Source organism: Schistocerca nitens, chromosome 7 (genome assembly GCF_023898315.1).
Source record: "Schistocerca nitens isolate TAMUIC-IGC-003100 chromosome 7, iqSchNite1.1, whole genome shotgun sequence".
Lineage (NCBI taxonomy): Eukaryota > Metazoa > Arthropoda > Insecta > Orthoptera > Acrididae > Schistocerca > Schistocerca nitens.
The window spans coordinates 631,761,858-631,789,084 of record NC_064620.1 but is presented as its reverse complement, the minus strand read 5'-3'; the positions used below and the strand labels follow the sequence as shown (position 1 = coordinate 631,789,084).

The window sequence follows — 27,227 nt, the reverse complement described above, 5'->3', positions numbered from 1 at the left end:
TTGAATGGAGCATTATAGGGCTCCAGGAGGCGCATAGTGAAAGGTAAGTGCAATCACTCCACCCACTGTTTAGGGACACGAAAGCCACGTCGATAGTTATCCGACGCAGAGCACCATGTTGGTTACGGCATCTGGGTCAGTGAGAACAGCACCATACAAGGAAATGCCACGTGCACCTGCATAGGACTGGTACCACAGAGGCATCCGATCTTTGCCCAAACCTGAGAAGGAGGCATATGTAGTCCAATAGGTGAAATGTTATGTTCTCTGGCTGGGGGATGGGGACCAGCATTGCTGATGGGTGAGGAGATATTGCTCTCAAAGTGGACAGCAGGAGGAAAGTCTCCAATTATAAGGCAGGCATGGTCAAGTGACCCTGAGGGCTCACTATAGGATGTGTAGTGAGGGAGAGTACCACTGACAGAGGGGGCGGTACCACGACTGTAGTAGACGACACTGTCGTGCATGCAAGATACTTTTTCTTGCCTCTCGGTATGTCAGTCAAGAGTCTTATATTCACTTTTTTGTAAAGACTGTGCAGCCTGGTGAGAGCAAGGAGAATTGTGCTTTCCATAGCTGATGCAGATGTGTGGAGCACAAGGAACATTCCCATGCAATCCCTACAGACTAGTCTGTCTATGGCTTCATGTCACATCAGTATACCATCACCTTGACATTTTCAGGCAACAAATCCTCTCTAAGATTAAGATGAAGGTCCCAGTAGTGACCCTATTGTCCTTTGGCCCCCTATGGACACAATGGACAAAGTGCACCCTCCATCGCTCCAAGATGGCTTGCAGTTCATCGTCAGACTGCAAGGGGTCACAATGGAAACTTATGCCTTGAACCCTTTTTAGAGTATCGTGGGGAGCAGTCACCAAAATGTCACCCAGCTTGTCACAAGCAAGCAACGCCCACGACTGGGCACGGGATGTTGTTTTAATCAAAACTGTCATTTAGCCTTACGTTCCTCCCACGACACTGCCAGGGAAGGGAACATTCTCTAATCATCTCTCTGACACGAGTGAGTTCTTTGCTTCTGAGGAGACTCATGGGGTCATAACAACCACCAACAGAAGGAAACTTCACCTGCACCATACGTTATTCATCTGCCAAGGTGTCAACTACACCAAAGAGGGACTCTCCCCAAAGGTGTAACCCGACTCACCAATGGCTATCTAGCCAGTTATCCGTCATTTGGAGATCCTGTGCCCCAATCACGATGGGCACATACTCCTTGGCATATATGGGGAGGTTTTAGCTCAGGCACCGACAAGGCAATCTCTGCTACTATCTTGCAGGTGCTTAAGTCCCTGTCGCACTCCCCTCAACAGAATGGCTACAGTGCTGAGTTCTGGGCATACTACCTTACTGGACGGGAACATTGCTAAGGTGGAAAGCCACAAAGGCCGAACATACACCACACTGGGCAATGGTAGCTGCACAATGTGCACTTTGAAAGATTTGGAAAAGTGGTGGCAGGTCAAACACAACAATGAGGGCCATGTATTTATTAATGAAAAGGTGTAGAGAAGGCTGGAAGTGAAATGAAAACTAGGGTCCTAAACCACGTACCAGGTCCAAGCATGGCGTGCACCAGAAACAAAATTCGATGGAAAGACGGAGGGGGAAATGGATAGTGGAAGTACAGACTTGGAGCACAAGCACAGGAAGGGAACTAGTGCTGCAAAGGCTGGCGGCCCGTGGTAGTCAAGCATGCACTCACAAATGAGCTGTGGGCCCCGATGAGTTGCCTATACTTGACACCTGATGTTTTGTTCAACCACTGAAAACAGTGTATTTTAATGTAGTGTATTGCCTACTTTCATATTCATATTGTTAAATTAAGGTGTAAAAGTTGTAGGAAAATTCCTGTAGAATGCAAATACTTCAGGATTAAAGGAGACCACTCACCAAAAAGTGGAAGCATTGAGGTGTTGATAGGTAAAAAAAGTTAGCTTTTGGAGTTTACGCTTTGACGAGCTACAGTAAGAAAAAGAAAAACAAAAACACACACACACACACACACACACACACACACACACACACACACACATACACACACAATATATGCCACTACATGGGCATGAGTCTAGCAGACACCAAGCAGGGGCACAGGTAGGTAGAGAGTGTGTGTGTGTGTGTGTGTGTGTGTGTGTGTGTGTGTGTGTGTGTGTGTGTGTAGCTCATCAAAGGACAACTCCCAAATCTAGAAAGTTTTTCTTTCTTCTTCTTTTGTGTGTGTGCCTATCGACAACCCAACGCTTCTGCTTTTTGGTAAGTGATCTCCTTTAATCCTGAAGTATGTAATTCTGAAGTATTGAATTTAAGGTGTAAAACACTGGTGTTTATTTTGCTATTTTATTGGTAGGTTTAAACACTGCTTTAACTTCGTGACCAAAAATTTATGTTCTTTGTTTCCTTTATGAATTGTCTCTGAAGCCTAGCTGACTTATAGGTTGTAGTGAATTGCACTAAACAATGAACACAGAATTTCAAACAATACACTACCCCACATTGTTGAGCATCCACTCACCACTTGTATCAGGATCAAATGTGTGGCCGAAAAATGAAAAAAGATCACTTAAATCCATGCAACTTTGAAAATGTTTACGATTCTGTCCACCACTTAATTGTACACAAAAGGCCATAAAGGCTCTAAGTCTCAAAAATATTTTTCTTTACAGTAACAGCTGTTTGGTCCAAGTAGTCTTTGCTTGCAATGCTTTCATCATGAAGCACTGTCCTCAATCAAGTATGCATTTTACGTAGAACATTTTGAAACTATTTTAGAAAAATGAAACTAATTGCCATTAATTAAATTGGAAATGACAAATTGGAAATGACAAATCAGCTAAAATACACAACAAAATCTGATACAGAACCAGGTTAAAATAGGCCATCATGCAAAAAAGATTTTTCCTTACAGAAAAATCTACGTGTTCAGCCCATCTGTATCAGATGGCGCAGATTACATCAGTTTTGATGAAGATTTCAAGACAAGCTTAAGAGCTCTTGGAATGCCGACATCAAAATTCCAAAATAATGATTAAAGAGATAAAAGCTATGCAAGGAAAAAACGATGTGCCAGGGCAAAGACAAAGAATATTGCAACAGTCTATGAACTACCTACATCCATATCCTGCAAACGAACAACGAAGTACATGGCAGAGGCTACCTCCCACTACCAGTTATTATGGCTTCTTCTCCTTTAAACTGCATACAGTCCTCGCACACTTAATTTCACATACCTGCAAATGACTACTGTATTTACTCGAATTTAAGCCGCACTTTTTTCCCGGTTTTTGTAATCCAAAAAACCGCCTGTGGCTTAAAATCGAGTGCAAAGTAAGCGGAAGTTCTGAAAAATATTGGTAGGTGCCACCTCAGCTAACTTCTGCCGTCGAATATATGTAGCGCCACACAGGCATGCTTTGCAGGCACAAAGATAAATACTGGCGCCAAAACTTCTGCGCCAGTAAATAAATTAAAAGAAATGGTAGAAGAATGTAAATATTATGCCTTGTATTCTTTCGTGTTTGACACACAGCAATGGCTACTTGGTAAAGCTTAACTGTTAAGCTTGCGACTCTAACCAAACTACTGTAGCTGTATCTTCATCCATTCGACCTAAATTGTCTCTCATATTACAATGGACCAACTTTGTTTCGATTTGGAGGTGCGGTCTAAAACTTTTCTCTCCCTTTGAATTTTGAGTCTCAAATTTCGGGTGCGACTTAGATTTGATTTCGAGTATCATGTTTCAGGTGCAGCTTACATTCAAGTGCAGCTTAGATTCGAGTAAATACGGTAGACCCAGATGTTTGTATGAGTAGACTGACTGCTATTGTGACAAACTGTAGTGTTAGGACACTTTTTAGTTTTGCGAAGTGCAAGATTTTACATTTATGAACAATTAAAACAAGTTACAGTCTTCACACCACTTTGAAATCTCATCATGATCCAAGTTAATAGTTGTGCAGCTTTTCCAAGACTGTGCTTCACTAAAGATAAAAGGACTGGCGAGGTTTAGGCAAAGGAGTAGAGTTTGGAAAAGTCACCAAGAACCCCTTGTCAGGGGAGAACTACCACATGTGTTGAAAAAGAAAAATTGATTGTTGTGGACTGCATTGGATGATATTTGAAAACCTTAGAGCTTAAAGGTGGAAGATAGGGTAATATGCAAAACAGATTACTGACTAAACACTGTGCACGAGTTAATAAGAGTGAAAAGCTAAGTGCATTGTATGTGGTATAAGTGAATGGGTGCATGGAATTGACAGGCCAGAAAATAAAATCTATAGAAAACTAAAAGGGAAAGAAGAAATGAATAGTTACTGTGAAGAAATGCTGAGATGGAAGAAATTAATGTAAATTAAGACCAGAAGGGTGTCAAGAAACAAGGGTTGTAATGCCAGCATCCACCTGCGCAGTTCTGAGAAACTGGTGTCTGGGCGAAAAATCCAGATGGTACGTGTGGTGAAACAAGCACCGAAGTCACGACTGGCGTGCTGTAGAACGTGCTCTGCAAGAGGATATTGTGTGTTGCCAGTATACTCCTGTATATGCCCATTCATACTAACTGATTTACTTCACGGTAGTCATGCCAACACAAAAGGGCAAACAATGTTCATATAACTGCTGGTATATGACATGTTACACAAGTGGCTCTGCCTTTTGATAGTACTCATTTGCCAGTTACAGAGCTGGCATAGGTTGTGGGCACGAGCGTGCATAGGACATGTCTTCCTGAAAGGATGGTCACAGGGGTAGGAGCCATAGGGTAGTAAAATGTACACAGAAACAGCATAGGGTCTGACAAGAATATTGTGGAGAATGACAAAAAGTTATTCTAGGTGTGGTGGGGAAAATGTCTGACAGAATGGACATCTTTTTGGGGCATGATTTTAGAAGTCATAGCCTTGTTGAAGTAGGTGATTAATGCATTCAAGATGAGGATAATACTGAGTGACAAGAGGTGTACTCCCAAGTTGTTTTTTAGAGAGGTCAGCAGTACCAGGACTGAATGTGATGGCCCGCAAAATCTGCTTTTGAACCATGCTGGTGAGGTAATTACGTCCAATGAAGGCTGAGGTGAGAATGGTGGTGTATTGATGTAAAGTGTCTGCATCTGAACTAATATGTTTGTCTCAAGTCTCAAGGCTGTACCAGAGGGAACTTTTGACATCGAAAGGATGGCAACTGTCAAAATGGTAGTACTGTTGCTTGTTAGCAGGTCTAATGCGAAGAGAAGTGTGTGAGCTGACCCTCGGTGAGGACGAGATCAACGTCAAGGAAATTGCCATGGGATTCGAAACAGGACCACGTGGAATTTATCTGGGAGAATAAATTTAGGGACTCCAAGAATTCTGACAGGTCAGCCTCACCAGGAGCCCATATGACAAAGATTTCATCAATGTATCTAAACCAAATCAGAGGTTGACGACATGGATTCCAGAAAAGCCCTCTCACAGTGACCCATGGAAAGGTTGGCACAGGAAGGAGCCATTTTGGTTTCTATGGCCATGCCCTTGATCTGCTTTTATATCTGCCCCTCAAAGGCAAAGTCATTGTTGGTAAGTACACAGCTGATTAAGGTGAGAATGACGTCACAGGTTTGGAATCAGGTATGTACTTGTTAAGGTAATGTTCAGTAGCAGAGAGACCATGTACATGGGGACATTGATATAGAGGGAGATGGCATCAACAGTGACAAGCAAGGTGTGTGGTGGGAATAGAATGGGCACAGATTTCACACAACCTAGGCAACAGTTGGTGTCTCTAATAAATGAGGGGAGTCTTTGTAATATAGGATGCACATGTTGATCAACTAGGGCAGATGTACTTCCAGTATGTGCTTTGAAGTCAGCATCTATAGGACGGCCAGGGTTTGGAGATCTTGGAAAGAAGGTAAAAAGTGGGGATGCATGATTTGGGTGGGGGTAAGAAGTTCTATGGATTGAAGCATTTGTCCTTGTGAGGGGCCAGAGGTTTTGAGGAGGAACTGTAGGTCAGTTTGTATCATGAGGATGGGATCTTAATTGCAGATGCTGTACTTAGGTGTCAGGCAGCTAGCATAGACCCTTGCTTACGAACTCGTGTCAATCAAGTACCACCATGGTAGATTCCTTGTCTGCTGGGAGGATAATGATGGAGTCATCAGTTTTTAAAGAATGAAGAGCCTCAAGTTCTGCAGAAGAGAAGTTAGGGTCATGTTGTAGGGACCTGAGGAAGTGTTGTGAAGCAATGCAGGATTTAGGAAATCTTGGAAGGCTTCTACACTTTCCACTGCTATTAACTTATGCAGCATGTTTAGCCAGTAATCTCCATCTTGCATATAACCATATCTTCTGCATTAAGCTCTCAATCCAGTAACTCCTCCCAAGACCTGGGTTTCTCAGTGACTTTTCCAAACTCTATCCATTTCCTAAACATCACCAGTCCTTTTCCTTCCACACTTTTCCTTCCCTTTCAACCCTTCTGCCACAAGAAGGAGCCACTGGCTCCAAAAGCTTGCAAATTTCGACCTTTTTTAAACATGCATTCTCTGCCACCCCTTGGCGAGTAGCTCTTTTGTATCCAGTCACATTACATAATTCCTTAATGGATTATTCCATATCACATTGTCTGATTTCAGAACATTTTCTTGCTCCATCATTGCGGATTTCGACAGAATTGTATCTCAACATTCCCAAATGTCCCTAATGACTGCCAATATTTGGTGTCTTTATATTTCAGGGACTAAAGATATGACAACTGTAAAACTTGGTATGTTGCAATCTAACAACACAAAGTTCTCAAATACACAGCTTCATTCATCTACCACTTTCCAATACTGAATAAATTAGAGAAAATTTGAAGAGTTTGTAAAAAGGTTAAATGTGTGCTATTTTGACATGGTTTTGCAAAACGCTATTCTATGAAACTTTCCAAACTGGGCTCGTTAGAAAGTCCACGATTTTAACTGCAAGAAAATATCCCACACAAGATACTAATGCAGATAATTTGAATCCAAATTTGGCATGAAAATTGATACAAAAATGCATGTTGAATGTGAAATATAATACACAATAGCTTGGCAGCACGAGGATGTGGAATACAAAATTTCCTTCATCTACTATTTTTCAGTAACCTACAAATTTGTCAATAAGATGGTGATTTTTGAGTAAAAATGAAAATAGGGCATATTCGACACTTCTTTTTCAAATATCATTTTCTGTTGATGCTCCAAAACCTGTACTATTTGGATAAACGTGTTTGAAGCCCCCCATGAACAATGGGTTATTTCCAACAGAGCTAAGAACGTTACATAAACTAGGGCAAAGTAGCTGGAAAAATTACACTGTGGATACAGTTTCAACACTGGCTTCTTATATTTTGTTGATTAAAGACTTGATAAATAAGCAGATAAAACTTTATGTTCATAAAAATAACAAAAATAGACCACATTCCATTTGCTTTTAGAAGATCTGTTTTCAGTAATTGTTTGCAAACTAATCACAGTTAGAAATAGCATGTTTTCAAGCATCCAAAAAGTCATGTTCAATTTTCCAATGTGTGGTCACAATTACTGAAAATAACTGACGGATTTTTAGGGGACATACCATGTCAATGTGCTACATTTCAACGAGTTCTGTTACATGTATTTTTATTGTATATTCACAAGTAATATATCACAATATTGCAACAAATATATTGACACCAGGAGATCTACTCAACTTTTATGGCCAAAATATGAGGGTTGACTGAAAAGTCACCTTCATAGCTCTTCAGCAGTTGGCAGCATTGGTACACGGCAGGTACTGGCTTGTTACGTAGCCTCTTTTCTACAGCTCCAATGAGCAGGAAGCCTTAGCATTGAACGGTTGTGTTGTTACAGTGTAAAGTGCGGAACCCTGCGCAGATGGTCAGTCAATGCAATTTAAGCAATGTGCAGTCATTGAATTCTTGACAGCAGAAGGTGTCACCCCAAAGGAGATTCATCAGAGAATGAAAGCAGTTTAAGGCGATTGTGTTGATATGAGTACTGTGCGACGTTGGGCAAATAAGTTTAAAGATGTTGACGTGGGAACATCTGACCTGTGAAACAAACAAAGAGTTGGACGTCCTGTAACAGCAGCCATCGATTCTTTTATCACTCACAGAGAAATAGCAAGCACAATTGGCATTTCACAACAATGTGTGGGTCATATTATTGCTTTGCTTGACTATCGGAAAATCTGTGCACAAGGGTACCCCCAGATGCTGACTCCTGAAATTAAAGCCCACAGACTTGAATTTTGCCAGGAACTCCTCTTACATTACGAGAATGAAGGTGACGCCTTTCTCCATTCAACTGTGACAGGAGACAAAATGTGGGTACACCATTACGACCCAGAGACGAAACGTCAGTCTATGGAATATCGACACAAAGACTCGTCCCAGAAAAAGAAATTCCAGACGCCACCCTCAGCTGGAAAAACCTTGACCACCAGGTGGTGTTACATCACGACAATGCAAACTCTAAAACGACAGGTAACAAGGGTCCGAAAGGAAAAGGGAAATGTTTTTCTGCAGCATGACAATGCCAAACCACACCCTTCACGTGCCACCACAGCAGAACTTCAGAGACTGAATCTCACCACTGTACGGTATCCTCCATACAGTCTAGATTTACCACCGTCTGACTTCCATCTGTTCCCGATAACGAAAGACAATCTGCGGGGACATCATTATGCTACTGATGAAGACGCTGAGAGAACTGTGAGACTGTGGTTGCGGAAGCAGAGTGTTGACTTCACAAAAAATTTTTCATTGTTGGCAGGTATGTATCCAGTTGGATGGTGATTGTGTGGAAAAAAGAATGTGATCTTTAATTGCCAGTATTCTAAGGATTATTTCTGTGTTTGATTTATTACAATATTCCCATCCAAACCCAATTAACAAATGTGGAGGCATTACTTTTCATTCAACCCTCTTAGTTTTATCTGGGGTTCGATAAAAGGATGCAATTGTAAGTTTGTATTCGCCTCCCCTTGATACTAAGTCTAACTCAAAGTATCTCGCAAACACTCAAATGCTGTATCACTGGATGTGATTATCACACTCAGGCTGTAAATACACAATATACGAGGGCTATCCACATAGTACATTACGTTTTGGAATTAAAAATAAATAAAGTATTGGAAAATTTTTTTTATTATATACAGATGAAACCTACACTTAAATACTACTTTTCCACATAGTTGCCATTTAAATTAAGGCACTTATCGTAGCGATGGATGAGCTTGGAAATTCCTTCGTCGTCAAATTCGGCCGCCTGCGCCTTCAACCACGTGGTTACCTCTTCTTGAAGCTGTGCATCATCATCAAAACGCTGCACAGCCAACCACTTCTTCATTGCTGGGAATAAGTGGAAGTCGCTCGGTGCCAGGTCGGGACTGTACGGCGGATGAGGAAACAACTCCCACTTAAAAGATTCGAGAACTTCACGAGTGGCACTTGCCGTGTGGGCCCGGGCGTTGTCGTGAGTCAGCAAGATCTTTGAGTCCAACTTTCCCCTGCGCTTGTTTTGTATTGCTCTTCTGAGGTTGTGCAGAGTTTGGCAATACCTTTGAGAGTTTATTGTAGTGCCTCTTTCCAGGAAATCGACAAAAATCACACCTTTTCTGTCCCAAAAGACAGTCGCCATCACCTTCTTTGCCGACATTGTCTGCATGCATTTCTTGGGTTTTTGGGGGGAATTTGTGTGCCCCCACTGCACTGACTGCAATTTTGTCTCACAGTTCACATGCTTAACCCATGTTTCGTCACCAGTAACGATGCGATCGAGTAATGAGTCGCCATCTTTCTCGTAAGCGTCCAAAAACATTAACGCTGCAGCCATTCGCTGATTTTTGTGAATCTCTATCAAGATTTTTGGTATCAATCTTGCACAAAACTTGTGGTAACCAAGCTTTTCGGCAATGATTTCGTGCAACAAACTTCGTGAAATTTGTGGAAAACTCATAGAGAGTTCCGTTATTGTGAAATTACAGTTTTCACGGACCGCGGCATCGACTTTTTCCACAAGTTCGGCAGTCACTATGCTGGGTCTTCCACTTCGCTCTTCGTCCTGAATGTTAGTTCGGCCATTTTTAAATTTTATGACCCACTGACACACTCCACCTTCAGTAATTATGTTGTCCTCATACACTTCACAATGCTGCCGATAGATTTCTATCGGTGTACAGTTTTTTGCAGTCAGAAACCTTATTACAGCATGCACTTCACACTTCGCAGCATTTTCAATTAACGCTGACATTTCAAACTGTCACAGTAACTCAACGGAGTACAGCACAAACCTCTCACTAGCACAGCAGGATGCCGACTGAGCGGCGGAATGCCATGACACCAAGATGGCCGCGCTAGCCCCACCCCTAACGGACACAAACGAAAACATAATGTACTTTGTGGATAGCCCTCGTATCAGAGTGTGAAACTAATGTAGGCACACAGCCTGTTGTTGAAAGATTGGCAAGTGTTGCTTACAAAAACTGCCCATACTTTGAAATCTAAAGACTGCATTCTTCCTCAATGTGAAGAATGTTCAAGAACAGAGGCTCTAGAGAAAAATAAATCTGATGGATGAATTTTAATTTTAAACCGAATTCTATCCAAAGCATCAATATTATCAGAGATGGATTCACACTAGCCTGGACATACTAAACCACACAACTGACAGTGGAAGACTTCATTAAAGAACTAATGAAAATTTTGGCTTCCTAGCTAGCACTACTTTGCCAAACATCAAAGCACTAGTAAGTGACTAACAAAGTTCTCAAACCAGATCTGTTGATCATATCGATGGACTTCACCAGAAAACTCCCATTCATTGTCCAACGTGCAGTTCAAGGATTTCACTGGGAAAATAGTCGACCAACATTGCTTTAATTTATCATTTACGAGGCGTGTCTTAAGTAAGTACCATTTTGAAATAAAATAATTAAACAAGCACAAGTTAGTCAGGAAAAGCAGTCAGAAAAATGGATGCACAGTGTCTGGTACAAGGGATCATCATTTTGTGCAAACAGATGAAATAAGATTTCAGATTAGCAGTGTGTCAAATGATTAACTATTCCTTGTGCCCAATGTTGATAAGTGTGATAAAGCAACGTACAAATATGTCAACATTGTTGAACCCTTACTGGACCAGTACGTTTCCTGTGTGTATGGTATGAATTGGTGGATTGGAAATCTGTGAGTTTCAATTGAAGGCACTAATCAATTTCATGCACCTCCATGGAGGTGCTCGGCCCTTATCCTGGCCTGCAACGAGATGTTTGCTGGCTTGCAGAACAGCAACATATTACAGTAATTCAAATTCCAAGAGCAACACTGACTGGAGTGACAGTACAACATGCCAGTAACAAACACTGATAAACGCAACAAATTTCGAGCACTGGACTGAATTAGAGACTTATGGCTTCAGAAGCCATTAGGAACCTAATACGCAGGCTTTAGAACTTGTAGTAAAGATATATACCTGCGGCTGACCTAGCTTCACTTTTAGGCATGGTCCACTGGCAATGAGATCCCAGTAATTTTGCTATACAGCCAACCCACAGATTAACTTCTTTGCCTTCCCATTTCCTTCCAACCGCAAGCAAAATGTTTGCACATTCACTGAAAATGCATCAGAATGAAAGCAGATGTTTCTGCTGCACTTAGAAGCAGTCTTTTCTGTAGTGTGAAAGATCATAAACGCAGTTGTCAATTTTAAGATCTGTGGTATCAAATATAAGCAAAATTTGGTACATTTAGTGTTTTTGGAACTTCAGAGGCTGACAACATAGTGAATACGGGGAGACACAAAGTTTATAATCCACTAAATTCCTAACATACACACAGACAATTCACTGACAAATGGTCATCTTTTTAATGCCCTTGTTAAAATCGGTAAAAGTTTCTCATGATACTTCAAGTCATAAGCAAGATTGTGTCATGGGTATTAATTTCCAATTTTCATTTGCGTTATTACTGTGTTCCATAATAAAGGTTACCTCACAATGGGAAGTTGGAGAATCCTAGTTCTATTATTGCCAAAATTGAAGTAGTACAGACATCAAGTTATGGACAAAGCTGCACACTGGAAGAAGTTCATACAGGTTCCTAAGGTGTAAAATTCAAGTTGGTTGTGCTTGGTGCACTTCAGATTGCATGACTTGGATGGAATAACCCCCTTAACAACATGATGTAGAAAGATGTGCAAAGTGCAATACACTGTACGTTGTATGCTTAAATAAATAGGAACACTAAAACACAAATCCGAATGTAGTGATGATGCACAACTTTTTTGTTACAGCAATCTTCCTCGTGCACTTGTATGTATTCCAAAATACATGATTTTCCTTTTATGCTCACAGCAGGATTGGTTCAGAATGTAGTAATAAAACTATTCCTCTTCTGTCAGTTATATCCTACTTGTGTGAGGGAATGTATGTCTCCTTTTGTGAAGAAGGCTTTGGCCAAAAGCTAAAATTGCACTTAAAATTTTCTTGTATCAAAACTTATTGTTAACATCAGCAGTCAACTCACCTGATATAAGAAAGCCTTCATCATGTCTGGCTTCAAATAATTGCCTTGACCTAAACTATCCAGATATTTCTTCAGGTCCATTGACATGTACTCAAAAATTAAGTAGACTCTTGATTCATCCATTATTACATCTTCCAGCCTGGACAAAAATTTCAATTTTGAGGCAAAATTGTCTAAATTTGGGGTATCTGAAAAAAATGTTAATAAAGAGCTCAGCTTACTTCACAATATTTGGATGTACCAGTTCTCGAAGAAGGGATATTTCTCTGATGGTTGTTGATGGAACACCTTCGTCTTCATTTTCAAGGCGCACTTTCTTCATTGCAACTAACTGTCCAGTTGTCTTATGTTTCCCTTTGTATACAACACCGTATGTGCCTAAAAAAGATGAATTTCATGTTTATCATGTATTACACGTAAACTGGGAGCAACAATAAAAGTTTTCATAGCAGCTTACAGTGGTATGTTATGATTTTTGGTAAATATTTGCAAGTTGTGACGTGCGAATTACTGAAAATATTTAAAATGGTGTAAATTTTTAAAACAGAATCTCCACATCAAATGGATCAATCTGAGTAATTGTCCCACACCTAATTATCTACGATTTGAATGAAATTTCATACAGAAGAGCTCCAGATTAAAAAAAAAAAAAAAAAAAAAAAATAGTTTGTCATATTTAAGATTGTTTAAAATTGAAACTTGCAGTAATGTGAGCAAGCTCTTCAAATTAAATGCAAAACTATTTGTGTTCTACCAACTTAAAATTTCACTGCTGCGTCATTCACCATTTTCATGTTGCACAAGATCAAAATTGGGGAAACTCAGTCTTAACAATTTCGTGACTAGAACTATGTTTTAACAAACTATAGTAAGTTGCCTTTAATAGTTCCACAGGAAAGATACGCGTTATCAATTCTAACAAATGACAGTGGTTAGATGTGAGCACTACAGATGTCCTGGGTACTTTTCAGGAAGGTAAATATGGAGTGTTTAAAAGACAGCCTCATCAGTCCCACAGTTAACCAACATTTTGGTAAGTAACTTTTTTTTTGTTACAACAGTCTTCCTCGTGCACTTGTATTCCGAAATAAATGATTTTCCTTTTATGCTCACAGCAGGATTGGTTCAGAAAATGTAATAAAACTATTCCTCTTCTGTCACAGATATATCCTCCCCCATCAAGGATGGGCCACCTTGGAAAGCAAACTTATCATATACCAGCTCTGTTGCAATTATTGCACAGCTTTTTATACTGGTATGACTATGGATCAGCCGTTCACCAGAATGAACAGCCACAGCCAAACTGTGGCCAAGAGCAAAGTAGACCACCTTCTGGCACAACATGCAGCTGAACATAACATGCTCGATTTCAATGGCTGCTTCACAACCCACCCCATCTGGATCCTCCCCTTCAACACCAGCTTTGATGAATTGCACAGCCCAGTTTTCAGCCCCCCCCACCCCTCGTCCTGTCATCTCTCTATTCACGTTCCCTCTCCCTCCATATGCCGCCCTATGCCATCACACATGCCCAGATTTCCCCCCTTTCCCTGCTCTTCACCTTTTGCACTCCCCATTTTCTATAATCTCCTCCCCACCTTCATGCCCCACAGCCTCCTGATGTTGCACCCTTTGATAGTCTTGTCACGCATCCTGGTCCCTGCACACTCCATCAGATAGTACTCTTCTCTCCCAACCCATACCCTATTATCCCTTCCCCTTCCCTGCCCTTTCAGACTGCTGTATTCCTTCAGCATAATAATTGCATTCTGCTCCAAACTGCAGGAGATGGTGGTCTTGCACATGAGGTGTGCTTGCTTGTGTGAGGGAATGTATGCCTCCTTTTGTGAAGAAGGCTTTGGCCAAAAGCTAAATGTGTAACAGTCTTTTCATTGTGCCTGTCTGGAACTCAACATGTCATCTTTACAATTAGTTGCAACCCTTTTCCTTATATTACTGATATTGTGTCCTGGAGTTCCCATTAATTGTTTAACAGGTTCATACATTTAAATGCTCATTGTTTCATAATTTCCAAATAAAAAACAATTTTCACAGCATAATATTTGTCTTAAATCACCATAGTTGGTTTTCATATCAGTCTTTTAAATAACCCAGCAAACAGATGTCTGAAAATTATCCTGTGAATGTTAAAATTTACCACATTCCATGGATCAATTTCCACACTTTTTTATTTATATATTACGATGGCAAGAGTTCCTTGACAAATCACTTATAAAAGCTAGGGCCACACTAACTTTTATAAACTATATTACAGAAGTACCAGGGTCGTGTGCGTGTGTGTGTGTGTGTGTGTGTGTGTGTGTGTGTGTTTTTTTTTTGGAATGGGAGTGAAATGCTGTTGTAGAGCACGTTGTTTGTGAAGAGGTGGTGGGTGCTAGCAGTTTATGTTACTGGTATCCTGGTCTAGGGTTGAGCTATATAAGTTAACTCCAGTTTGGGATACTGTGATCTTATGGCGTGAAGGACTAAGTAAGGACCAATTTTTTTTTTTTTTTTTTTTTTTTTGTTTTCTCCAAAAAAATTTCTGCTCTGAGATACAGCCCTCCAAAGAAGATACTGCACATACCATTTCAAAGATGCAAATTTTGGAAAAAATTTTAAAATGCCGTATCCCTGGAACAGTTCTAGGTATTTTGTTGTTTTTTTATTTGAAAGATAATTGCTTTATGATTACAAAGAAATCCTCCATTTGGACTGTCAAAGTTCTTTTACTATAGTATTCTGAACTTTATAATTTTTTTCCAAAAAGCCCATCCATAAAATTTGGAATTTTTTTTCTGTTGATTAGTACCACATAGTTCTACATTCCCTGGAAAGACTCATTTTTCAAGCATTTTAAATGGTTCTAAAACATATGTGAAAGGTCCGAAGATTTACAGGTTTCAATTTATACAAATTCTGTTCACTCTGTTTTGTACTGAAATTAGCCAGTCAATGAACTAAAAATGTGTCCTGCTGCTTTAGTATCTTCCTTTGATATAGAGTGAAGCCTTCCTCTTCAACCAATAGGAACTGGAGCACTTACAGATGCCAGTGCAATATGAGTTCGCCCATCACCGAGTCCAAAACTGTATCTTCTGAATTCCTTTCACAGGAGTAGTTAGCTTGGACCATTCTTTTTTCTGCTCACGGAATTCTTTGACTTCCTCTTTGGACAAAAGAATGAGGGCTGTGAATGTGTAAGATTTCACGACTATTAAAATCCTCATCATTCTGAATTGCAGCTGTATTTGGTTTGGAAAGCTTATGTTTTGTAGCATGGTGCTTCAGCAGGCCTCCTACACCATCACATGGTTCCTTCCCATAACCAGCAGCAGTGTGTGGCCAGTCAGCTGACACAAGTGACTTAGGCTCACTTAATTCAAACAGCTGGTAAAGATTTTAAAAATGACTAGGAGCACTATCAGAAATAATAATGATCTTCTCTGCCCCTGTTTGCAGTTGAATTTTGAGCATTGGTAGCAAAGCATGTGCTGAGGCATGTCCTGTGTCATAACTTATAACTGCAACACCTGTGGTCCCGTTTTGAAAATATGTCACTCCTGCAAAAATTGAAACCTGGTCATTACTCCAATGATACCCTTGTCCTTCTTGTGGGAGAATTGCACACCAGTTCTCAGCAAAATCACAGCGAAGCACTAAACATAGTTCTTCAGCCTGTACACACCCTTTCACTTCTGCAATGTGGTGTTGGTAAAATTTCTTCAGATGCGGGTGTGTTACTGCTTTCACTGACCATTTACAAAGTTCATCAATGAAGCTTTCAAAGGCAATTGTTTTCTTAATTAGCTTATTTTTCTCCCATGTTGCATATGTAATTTCTGCAGAGTTATCTGCTACGCCTTCCAGGCCAAGTGTCTGTTAAGACAGTCCTCCCTTTACAGTGTAGTCATTAAATTCTTGAAACAAACAAGTCTCTCGCTTTACGTCACAGAATACTAATGACTTCACACATCCAACCAAGGTGTCATGTCACGTGCTCCATTAAGTTCTTCAATGACAAAGTTACCACACAAAGTTCAAAATTCATGCAGTACACACATAAACAGTCATCTCTAGGTGGGTGTGGAACTACCCACTAAGGTTTAGTAAATAAAATTTTCATCTTCAAATATGTGAAATTGTATAGTTGCTCTAAACTGCAAAAGTTTCTTTAATACTCTAAGTCATGTACCTTTTCATTTTCAAAACTTTTTGACCTTCAACTGTTACAGTCTTGTCTTTTTTGTTGACACTCTGGCAAGAACTGTCCCATTTATCTTCCAGATAAAATGACTGCACTATCTGAGCTTTAGCTGCTTCTACAGGATAACCATAATAGAGATCTGGTCTTCTGAAGACTCCTTTCACAGACCTCACATTTCTTGATTTGTCTACCATGTACTTTTGGTGATGGAACGCGATTCAAAATTGTTTCCTTTGAAAATGTCTCTGGAATAATAGTTACAACTAGCACCTTTTCACTGTAGGATGCACAATAGACAACAGCTGAATTGATATTTATGAAAAATTCCTTGCAATAGGTGCAAGAGTGCTTTGGTTCATTTTCTTCTGAAGATGGAATTCCTACTTTGAAGCATGTGGTCAGTTTTGCTGCAGCTTATACATACATAGCTTTAGTAATTTCTCTGCACTTTCTTGATGCACTGAGCTTATGACTCGACTTTACTGACCACGGTTTCTTAACAGGACTAATAGCTACCTCCGTAGTTGACTGTCTCAGGGTATTTAATTCTTCCTATATTGATGCAAAATCTGCATCATCTGCACCATGGGAGGCTTCACCTTGTTCAGATACTATCACTGCTGTTATTCTGTCAAAACATTTAGAACACAAATAGTCGTCACTGGAAACATCTTCACTTTGAAACAGAGTCTTCAAATTAGAACACTTATTCCCTACCTGAACAAAGTTTGTTTATTGTCTTATATATCACTCTTTTATGGATATGCAAATAGTTAGCACACTTCACTCTCTTATGGCCCCAGTCAGAAGACATTTCAAACAGTCCTTTTCACAAAACGTACTGCAGCTGTGTAGACTGGCTAATTCCTCACAAAAAACACAGAACTAACTGGATGGTCTCAGATTTCTTAGAAGCCTGTTCAGTAAACAAAATTGCACTGAACAACTACAATACAGAAACCTGCAAACAACAACAAAACTGACGACAAAATGTAAGAAATAACTGCAACAAAGAAAATGATACGAAGTAACGGCAACAAAGAAAATGATACGAAATAACTGCAACAAAGAAAATGATACGAAATAACTGCAACAAAGACATAGAAATGAACATTGTAACTAATAAATTAGTAAGAAACAGCTTCAGTGAAGACATACACTACTCTTGAAAGTTACAAAAAATGATTTTTTAAAATAAAACCAGTCCAACTTAAAAGTGGAAGCTCTCCTTTACAGTGAATATAGTACTACATGGTACTAATCAGCAGAAAAAAATCTAATTTTTTTGGATTGACATTTTTGGGAAAAATTTTCTGTAAACTATAAAAAAATTCAAAAGGCAGCAGTAAAGAACTTTGACAAATATGTCCAAACAGAGGATACCACTGTAATCACAAAGCAATTATCTTTCAAAAAAAAAAAAAAACTTGATATCTAGAACTGTTAAAGACATGCAGCATTAATTTTTTTTTTTTTTTTTAAATTCGCATCTTCAAAATAGTATTTGCAGTGTCATCTTTGGAGGCCTGTATATTGGGGGAGGAATTTTTTTGGAGAAAACAAAAATATATGAGTGTCTTACATACTTCCGAATTTTAACATATGCTTAATTCAATAACATCCGAGACTGTGAAGGTAACCCACCTGCCTGAAGTGATACAGATTATGCCACTCTGTTTAATCACTGAATTGGTTCACATGTTATTTGTATTTTTGCGGGTATTATGGGTATTATACCTGATGTTTTGGTGGCATATTGGGTAAGCTCGCAATACAGGTTTCCAGCATTGTGATTACATCCTTGGTCAAAGGAGAACGGTGGTCTCCCAGTCTCCAGTAGTCCCCAATTACTTACAGAGGGTAGTACAATTCAACTACAAGGCATGTAGATACACACTTGCTAGTGCACACTGTGTTTTAATTGTTGGTGGCTGTCACCAAGAAGGGCACAGCAAGTCTCAGCCAGTGTGCTACTGGAAATGACTGTATGTGTTTAGAAGTAAGTTAGTGCATGTGCATCAGCTTTTTCTCAGTAATGATTAATGGGAAAGAAGGTCATTTGGTGTGACCTGCCCTTCCTTCTTTAACCTTCCACAACTTACCCCTATCCTTCCTAAGGAATGAACTAACAATTCTGAAAGCTAGGATAGTACACATGTGTATCACCAGTACTGAACATTTCACCTTCTGCGGGTAAGTGCTTGTTGACATATCAGTAACTTTCATAAAGCAAGTAACTGCAGTATTTTGGTAGAAATGACACGTAACTTCTACATAGAGTTTCTAAAGATCACTCAGGGCACATTTATCATTAAAACATTATTGCAATAACAAAAGGTTGAAAACTCTCCTGCTAATTTTTTAACAAATATGACTTCATGCAGCATAAAAATGGTGAATGACTCAGCTTTGAAATTTCAATAGTGTATTCATCAAAAATTGTCTTACATGTTATCCAAACACCTCCTTTGAATTACTACTAGTTTGTTTTCATCTCTCTTAAATTTCGCCGAAACTGTCAGTTTACAGGGTATTAGGGAATTTTTCCATTCCACCCTTCTGCTTTGGCCCATGATGTAATCAACATGACAGAAACACCTACTTCTAGCTGATAGGAAATGGTGATGTCACTACATACTTATGCCAACAAATGCAAACAAAAAGACACAACACAAGAATATCTCATTCTAACAATCAAATTAAATTAATGAGACAACCGCAGGAAATAGGGGGTTTAAGGTGGGGATCAGCTAATTATATAACAATACAAAACATTGCACCATCCCAAAACACGTATCATAAAAAATCCCTTAACTTATAACATTATGCTACAGCCACAGAACCAACAGGAATCTCACACTTCACCCCACCTACATAACTCAAATGAAGCCCATGATACCAAAAAACCAAAACCTGCAATTTCAAGAAGTGGAATCGGGCATTTCCCTTGACCTATATAGTTCAAACGGAGCCCACAATACCAGGAAACCGACACCCACAATTCCGGATAGTGGAATCTAACATTTCTCTTGGCCTATATAGCTCAAGTGCAGCTCTTAACACCTACTGGCAAACCACAAACTTCACACACCTACATAACTCCCAAAACACCACAGAAACAAAACAACAATCAAAAATCCAAAAACGCCCATACTTATTACATCAATCAAAACACGAGGGCTATGCAGCCGGTAGCGTAGCTACCAGCAGGGTCACCCATGCCGGACAGGCTAAAGGGGAGGAGTGTGTCCCACAATGTCCCATTGATAACCTGTCTCCTGTCCTATCCAAAGCCCTCCATTTTCCTTATCATTTTCAATTTCCTATAACACAGGGCAGGGAGGGCTCTAGAGGTGTGGTGAAGCCAGTCTCCCTAAGGGAGTAAACCCGACAAATCCAGGCCCTCCAGGTTGCGGGTCGATCGTGGTGCTAATAACCCCATATCGGAAAAACATATTGTTACGAAACTAAAAAATAGGAACAGCCGGACTGATGAACGACCCGTGCAAGGAAAAGGATGTCATAAACAGAAAATTGATACATACTTTGCTACTTGGAATGTAAGAACTTTGTTCTGAACAAACCAGGGGCTCTACATGGACTCCAACAAGAGATGGAGAAATACCGTAGAGGAGTAGCAGCAGCAATTCAAGAGGTCAGATGGAAAGGAGATAGTATCATAAGAAGCAGTAATTACACAATTATGTATAGTGGAGGAGACAGTGGTATAGTAGGCGGTACTGGCTTTCTTTTAGACAGTAAGTATAAAGCAGCAGTCATAAATTTTAACCCTTTAAATGAAAGGAGGTGTACTTTGCGAATGACAGCCCACTTCTTCATCACCACACTAGTATGTGTGAATGCACACACAGAAAATGATGAGGATGAAGTGAAAGATGAGTTTTATGGTCGTATGGAACAGGAATTAGAAGACATATCAAGGAATGATGTAAAGATACTGATAGGTGACTTCAATGTGAAAGTGGGAAAAGAAGAAGCCTTTAGAGAAACAGTAGAAAATGAAAGCCTGCATGAGATGTTGAATACAAAATGGACAAAGACTTTAAGACTTTGCCATGGGCAATGCAACGATAGTGAAGAGTACATGGCTCCAGAGAAATCACATAAGGGAAACCACATGTCTCTCGTCAGATGACACTACTTTTAATCAAACTGACCATGTGGTAATCAACCAGGGAAAGGCGTCTGACATCCTTTAAGTTGATAGCTGCTGGGGGGCTGCCTGCAATTCGGATCATTATATGATAAGAAAGAAATACAGACAACACTTAGCCGTCTATAGATCCAGAGGGAAGAGAAAAGCTCCACAAAGATAAAATTTTTCCAAACTGAAAGAGAAGGGAGTATCCGAAAAGTATGAAACAGAACTGCAGAAGAAGTGAGAGGCTAAACAAAGCCACGCTCTGAAAAGCACTGAAGGGAAGTGGAGTGTGATTAAAGAGGCTCTGCAAGAAACTGCAGAAGTAGTTTTAGGTTTAGAAGAAAGGGTGAAAAGGGCAAGATGGAACAATGAAGATTGTAAAAAGGCAGTGGAAGAGAGAAATGAGGCAAGGAAGAAAATGATAAACAGGACAACAAGATCTAATACAGAAGAATTCATGAACAAAAGAAGAAAGAGAGAAGAATTAGAGAGGAAATGGATTATAGAGCTAGAAGAAGAGTGTAATGACCAAGAAGTAAGAAAACTGCACAAGTTCAGGAACTGAAGAAAGGCTTCCAACCATGTACGGTATTCTGCAGAGATAACGAAGGAAATTTTATAGGAGGAGAAGAACAGGTTCTAGGTCAATGGGCTAAATATTTCAGTGAAGTGCTGAATGTCACTATATAAAGAGAAGTTCTAGAAGAAATTGAAACAGAAGGTGACCAACTGTGGCCGAATGTTAGTCAGGATGAAAGGGCTGTACCTATACCAATAATAGAGGAAGTTACAAAGACAATTAAAAGCCTAAGGAATAATAAGGCTCCAGGTAACGACAGCATTTCAGCAGAGATGATTAAGGGTTGAGGTGAACAGCTAACAAGATTGGCACATCAGCTTATAGTGGAAATAAGGGAGAAGGAAGAGATGCCAGACCAGTGGAACATGGCCATTAGATGCACAATTCATAAGTAGCACAAAGCAATCTGTGAAAATTATTGCAGTATTGCTTTAGTCAGCATGGTGTACAAAGTATTAGCCGAAGTCATTGCTATGAGACTTGCACCAATTATAGAAGGAATACTCAGAGACTAACAGTGTGGTTTTTGACAGGGCAGATCAACAACTGACCAGATCTTCATTATTAGGCAAATAATAGAAAAGTGTTATGAATATAATGTGGATGTACACCAGCTTTTTGTAGACTTTAAACAGGCCTATGATAAAAAGGAAAAGGCTATATGACACCTTAATGGAGACTGAATTCCCAAGTTAACTTATCAGGCTGGTACAAATGGCACCAGCACAAAATGCCAGGTAAAAGAAGAAAGAAAACTTTCTAAAGAATTTTATGTCAACCAAGGGTTAAGACAGGGCAATGTATTATCCACACTACTCTTCAACATAGTGTTCGAGAGAGTGATGCGAAGGGTAGAGACTGATAGCCAAGGTGGCACTCTGTTTAACCGTACACACCAAAATCTAGCTTATGCCGATGAAGTGTGTATGCTGTATAGAAGTTTGAAAGAAATGGAAGAAGGATTTGGCAGACTGGAAAAGGAGGCAGAATAGTTGAGACTTACAGTAAACAACATGAAAACACAGTATCTCTTTGCTTCCAGGAAAAATGTTATTGTTAAAGAGAAATATATTACATTGAACAGAGGCAATTATGAGAGATGTGAGAAGTTCCAATACCTGGGAGTGCTAGTTACGGAGGATAGCAGATTAAGAGAAGAAATAAAATCTAGGATTGCTGCAGGAAACAGGGCTTACTGGGCCCTGATCAAGATCCTTCAGTCACAAAGCCTGAGCAGAAAATCGGTGACTGTCTATCCAACAGTCATAAGACAGGTGGTAATATATGGTCAGAAACATGGACAGTGAGTGAAGCAGAAGGGCAGCTCTTGAGAAGATGGGAGAGGGAAATATTGAGAAAGATTTTTGGAACCATGTATGAGGTGGGGCAGTGGAGGATAAGGAGAAACAAGGAATTGGAAGGACTGTATAGAAATCCTGACTTGGTGACTGAAATTAAGTGTAACAGATTGAGCCTGCTGGGCCATGTAGAGCGAATGTCTGAGGATCGAGCTGTCAAAAAGGTTTATCTAGGTGGCAAACTGAGCAGAAATGATGGCTGCAGGATGTGAACAATGATTTGAGAAAAATTGGAGTCAGGAGACGAAGGAAACAAGCACGTTTGGGCTGTGACCATCAGAGAGGCCAAGGCCCTACATGGGCTGTAACACCAAGTAGTAAGTAACCAACACTCAAATGAACCCAAGAGTACACATTAGACTCAGCACGTCAACATCCACCACGAGGGAGTGCCATCAAATAAAACACATCTACAAACACGAACAAACACTAAAACACTGTACCACAGTGGCATCACACCACTACATCACGGGTCAAAGCATACAGGTGGAATCACACGCTTCCAACCACTCGCTTACAGAATATTTTACAGCCCTGTTCCATTGCATTTTTTTCTGTCTTTTGCCAGGTTGATTTTAATCCGTAAAGGACATTGTGCAAAATTTCATCGTGGCTGGAGATTGTCAGTTGGTAACCAAAGGTCCACTGTGTGTGGAATGCCTCCGTCAAGTTGTGTGGGTGTGTGCAACAAGGAGGAGAAGATAGGTTAAAGGGACAGAGGGAGCTTCTGGGTGGGAGAAGAAATGAGGCATGGAAGAATAGGCAAGCCCACACTAGCATATGTAGGTGAAGTTTCAGGTAGCACATTAAATGGAAAAGTTGCAAGGAGAAAACAGCAGAGAGAATAAGCCCTATTTACGTAACTCAGACAAGCTGGTGTAGAGGTCGGGGAGGATCTAGATGAAACATCCACTGAGATATCAGGTGGGCCTCAATCTCTGCTAGCATTGTCATACACCCACATCCAAGCCTATCCCCTTACATCCCAATTCAATATATTGATCTACACCCACACTGATCCCCCCACAATCTCCCTTGCCTTCTATCGCCACCTCCAACCCCCCACCCCTTACCCATTTCCAAATCCCAACACCACAACCCTTGATGGTGGCTAGGTGAGCTGGCTGATACTACATTTACATCACATTCCTTTGGTGCCACGGGCTCCTGTCACCCACCCCACCCAACTTCACATGTTTAATATCACTGTCACTTTCAATGCTCCAGACCACTATACATTGTATGGTGATTGTTACACTATTTACAGAAACTGAGCACACAAAAATCTTATGAGCAAGAGTATAAAGATCCACTAACAACATAAAAATGTACATCAATTAGTTTTGCTTCTGATAAACGGACTTCTGTTAGTCAACTTGGAAATTGTGTGTTCCCAAATATTGAATACCCTTTTAGCAAACAGCTGAATTTCTTCCTCACTGGGTTCACTTCTATGCAACTGAGTGACATTTTTATATAACAAAGCCTGGATGAGTTAAGTATCTCATAAAGCTAATTAATTAATTAGCCCATACCATACTACCTTTGCCTCTTAAGCCACACCTTTGTAAACTTACTTTTTTGTGTAGTGCAGTCCACCACTTCTACCTCATGCTGCAGCTATTTATAAAAGGAACTGGAAAGGTGAGCAGGCAGTAATCTCAGCCTTTGACAACTCTGTCTCACAATGAGGATATGAGCAATTTAACAAGCACTGCCTGCAATGAATTACCACCGCTAGTAAGAAAACAAAAATACCTCGTCTAGTCCTGTAACACCATGGTACAGTCTCAAGTAGTTTTCATACACTACAACACTGTACTTGCAATTGTGAAGGACTGGTATGACCATATTATACTAACACCCATTTCAGACGTTTGCTGAGAGATGAAAGAGCAGCGCTCCAGACTAATCTACTGTAATAGTTTTAGTCATTTTCTATATCATTACATGAAAGCCACAGAATCTTCTGTAGAGATCAGTGGACAGAAGTCTGATTAACGCAATTTTCACAGCTCTGTGTACCCTCTAAAAGCAATTCATAAAGCACCTTTATAATTCTGCAAACTTTCTGCGTTAGACAGTTTTGATAGTTACATGTCAAACACAAATAAAACCTGCTGCTACGTTCTTGCTATATATTATTTAGATCTACAGCAAATATTGATAGACAAAAATCGTAACGTGTACGATGAGTGCAATGACATTATAATTCAGTGTTTATCTCTTGCTTAATTATTTCTATAAAATTCAACCCATAAATTATAACACAGCTATTATTTTACCTTCGCCAAGTTTTTCCAATTTATGGTAAACGTCCATCACAATAATAATCCTTAAGTCACCACCCACACTTCCCAACACCCGCCACCGGTGACAAATTCAAACTCAAAATGTTCAACAGCCAATCACAACACTGCACCGGCCTAAGATTCTCCTTGCGGTAACTGACGCTTCTTGACATGGATGTAAAAACAAAACACGTGTGGATTAACTGGCCAATTTATACGTTACAATGAGAGACCCAGGCGTTGTTGCAAAGTGCAATTTATATCGCAAATGACAACTTGAATTCATATTTTTAAAATGTCAGTCTCATCATAAATTGTTTATAAAAGGTTTTTAGGTATCTCGACAATTCAACTTTCAAAATTTTGCTTTAGCAGACGAATAACATCGCTAAAGACAATAAATACTGTATATTATAGGTGCTGTAGGCCCTTCAGCTAATTTTCTACGTAAAGCACGAACTTTTCTTGAATGAAACACAATGCCTCCACTTTTGACATACAGCAAGTATTCTGACACACTATTTAACTGCGGTTTTTTCGTCTTGGTGTTCAATTAAGTCTGAGTATCATAAAACTGGTATGTAAACTAATGATAGAAATGATATATCAATTTTCTGTGGATCCTGGTGAAAGAAGTCACTGAATATTAAAAATAACAGTACATCTTTAATTCATAATAAGTTATTATTATCAACTTTTCACATTTCCTATCGGTGAAGTTTCTCTTTTTATGTTGTCATCTACGTGAATCATAAACTGTTGAGCAAATGCTCTTCAATGTAATATATACTATTTAAACTACATATGTACAACAGTGTTGGATTATTTATTTTTGCACAGCGAAATGACGTGGAAAAAATGGAAATGCCGTGTGGCTAGGGCCTCCCGTTGGGTAGACCGTTCGCCTGGTGCAAGTCTTTCGAGTTGACGCCACTTCGGCGACTTGCGTGTCGATGGGGATGAAATGATGACGAAAGACACCCTGTCATCTCGAGGCACAGAAAATCCCTGACCCCGCCGGGAATCGAACCCGGGACCCCGTGCGCGGGAATCCAGAACGCTACCACAAGACCACGAGATGCGGACGACGTGGAAAAATTGTTCAGGGACAAAATAGAACTTATATTTTATTAAGACATTTTACATTTAGGCTGTGCACATGATCCCATTGCCAATCAATAACCATAGAATATCATTTTACAGATGTCTAATGCACTCGGCACAATTTAGCCTATGAACAACTATAGAAAGTGGAAAAATACTTTGTTCACATATCTCCAACACACACCCTTGAACAAATATTTTTCAGATACTGAGCGCTACACATCGCAGATTGGACCATAACGATTCACCAACTTCTGAAACTTGTTATTATTGAGAGGTTTGGTTAGCAGATATTACAACATTTCTTCTGTGCATCGATATTTAATGGTTACATTTTCCTGCTCTAAGTGATACCTTCTAAATTGATGCTTTATGACAATATTTTGGGATCTCATACTAGTGACATTATTGTTGGAAAGTGTAACAGCTCCCATATTGCCACAAAATATTATAACTGGTTTTATTTTTATAAGATATTCTATTACACCCAGCAATGTTCTGAGAGCTGCTTGGATAGTGGAGAATAAGGCCACATATTCAGCTTCTATGGCGCTCAAAGCTACTGCCCTCTGTCTCTTACATGACCAGGATATCAATCCTCCCATTAGTTTAAAACAATTTCCAGTGATGGAGTGTTTGCATTCCAGCTCACTTCCCCAGTCTGCAACACTGTACCCTTCTAAATTTATATTTCCCTTTTTAGAATACTTCATCTTACAGTCAGCAGTTTCCTTTAAATATCTGAATATTCTCTTGTTCGCCATCCAATGTTTTTCTCTTGTTTCATTTCAAAACTTGCTTACAGCATTTGTGGCAAATGCTGCATCTGGCCTTGAAGTCTGTGCTGAGTACACTAATGAGAAAAAACATTGTGACCACTGCCCATAACGAGGTTGAATGCGTCCTCTAGATGTTGCAGGCACGTGAGGAAAGAATGTAACTGGAAGAGAGACAAATGGGCAGTCATTAT

At 39.8% G+C, this 27,227-nt stretch overlaps 1 protein-coding gene across 1 annotated transcript in view; it reads right to left on the bottom strand.

The window, feature by feature from the left end:
• The window catches only part of LOC126195012 (cyclin-dependent kinase 1-like), an 89,872-nt gene extending 64,556 nt beyond the window's left edge, over positions 1-25,316 (bottom strand). The window contains exons 1-3 of the mRNA XM_049933438.1: positions 25,148-25,316; positions 12,777-12,933; positions 12,556-12,694 (exon numbers count right to left, since the gene is read on the bottom strand). Coding sequence (XP_049789395.1) covers positions 12,556-12,694; positions 12,777-12,933; positions 25,148-25,184 — 333 coding nt within the window. The 5' untranslated portion in view covers positions 25,185-25,316. The remainder of the gene's footprint in view (positions 1-12,555; positions 12,695-12,776; positions 12,934-25,147) is intronic.
• Between the last annotated feature and the right edge of the window lie 1,911 nt (positions 25,317-27,227).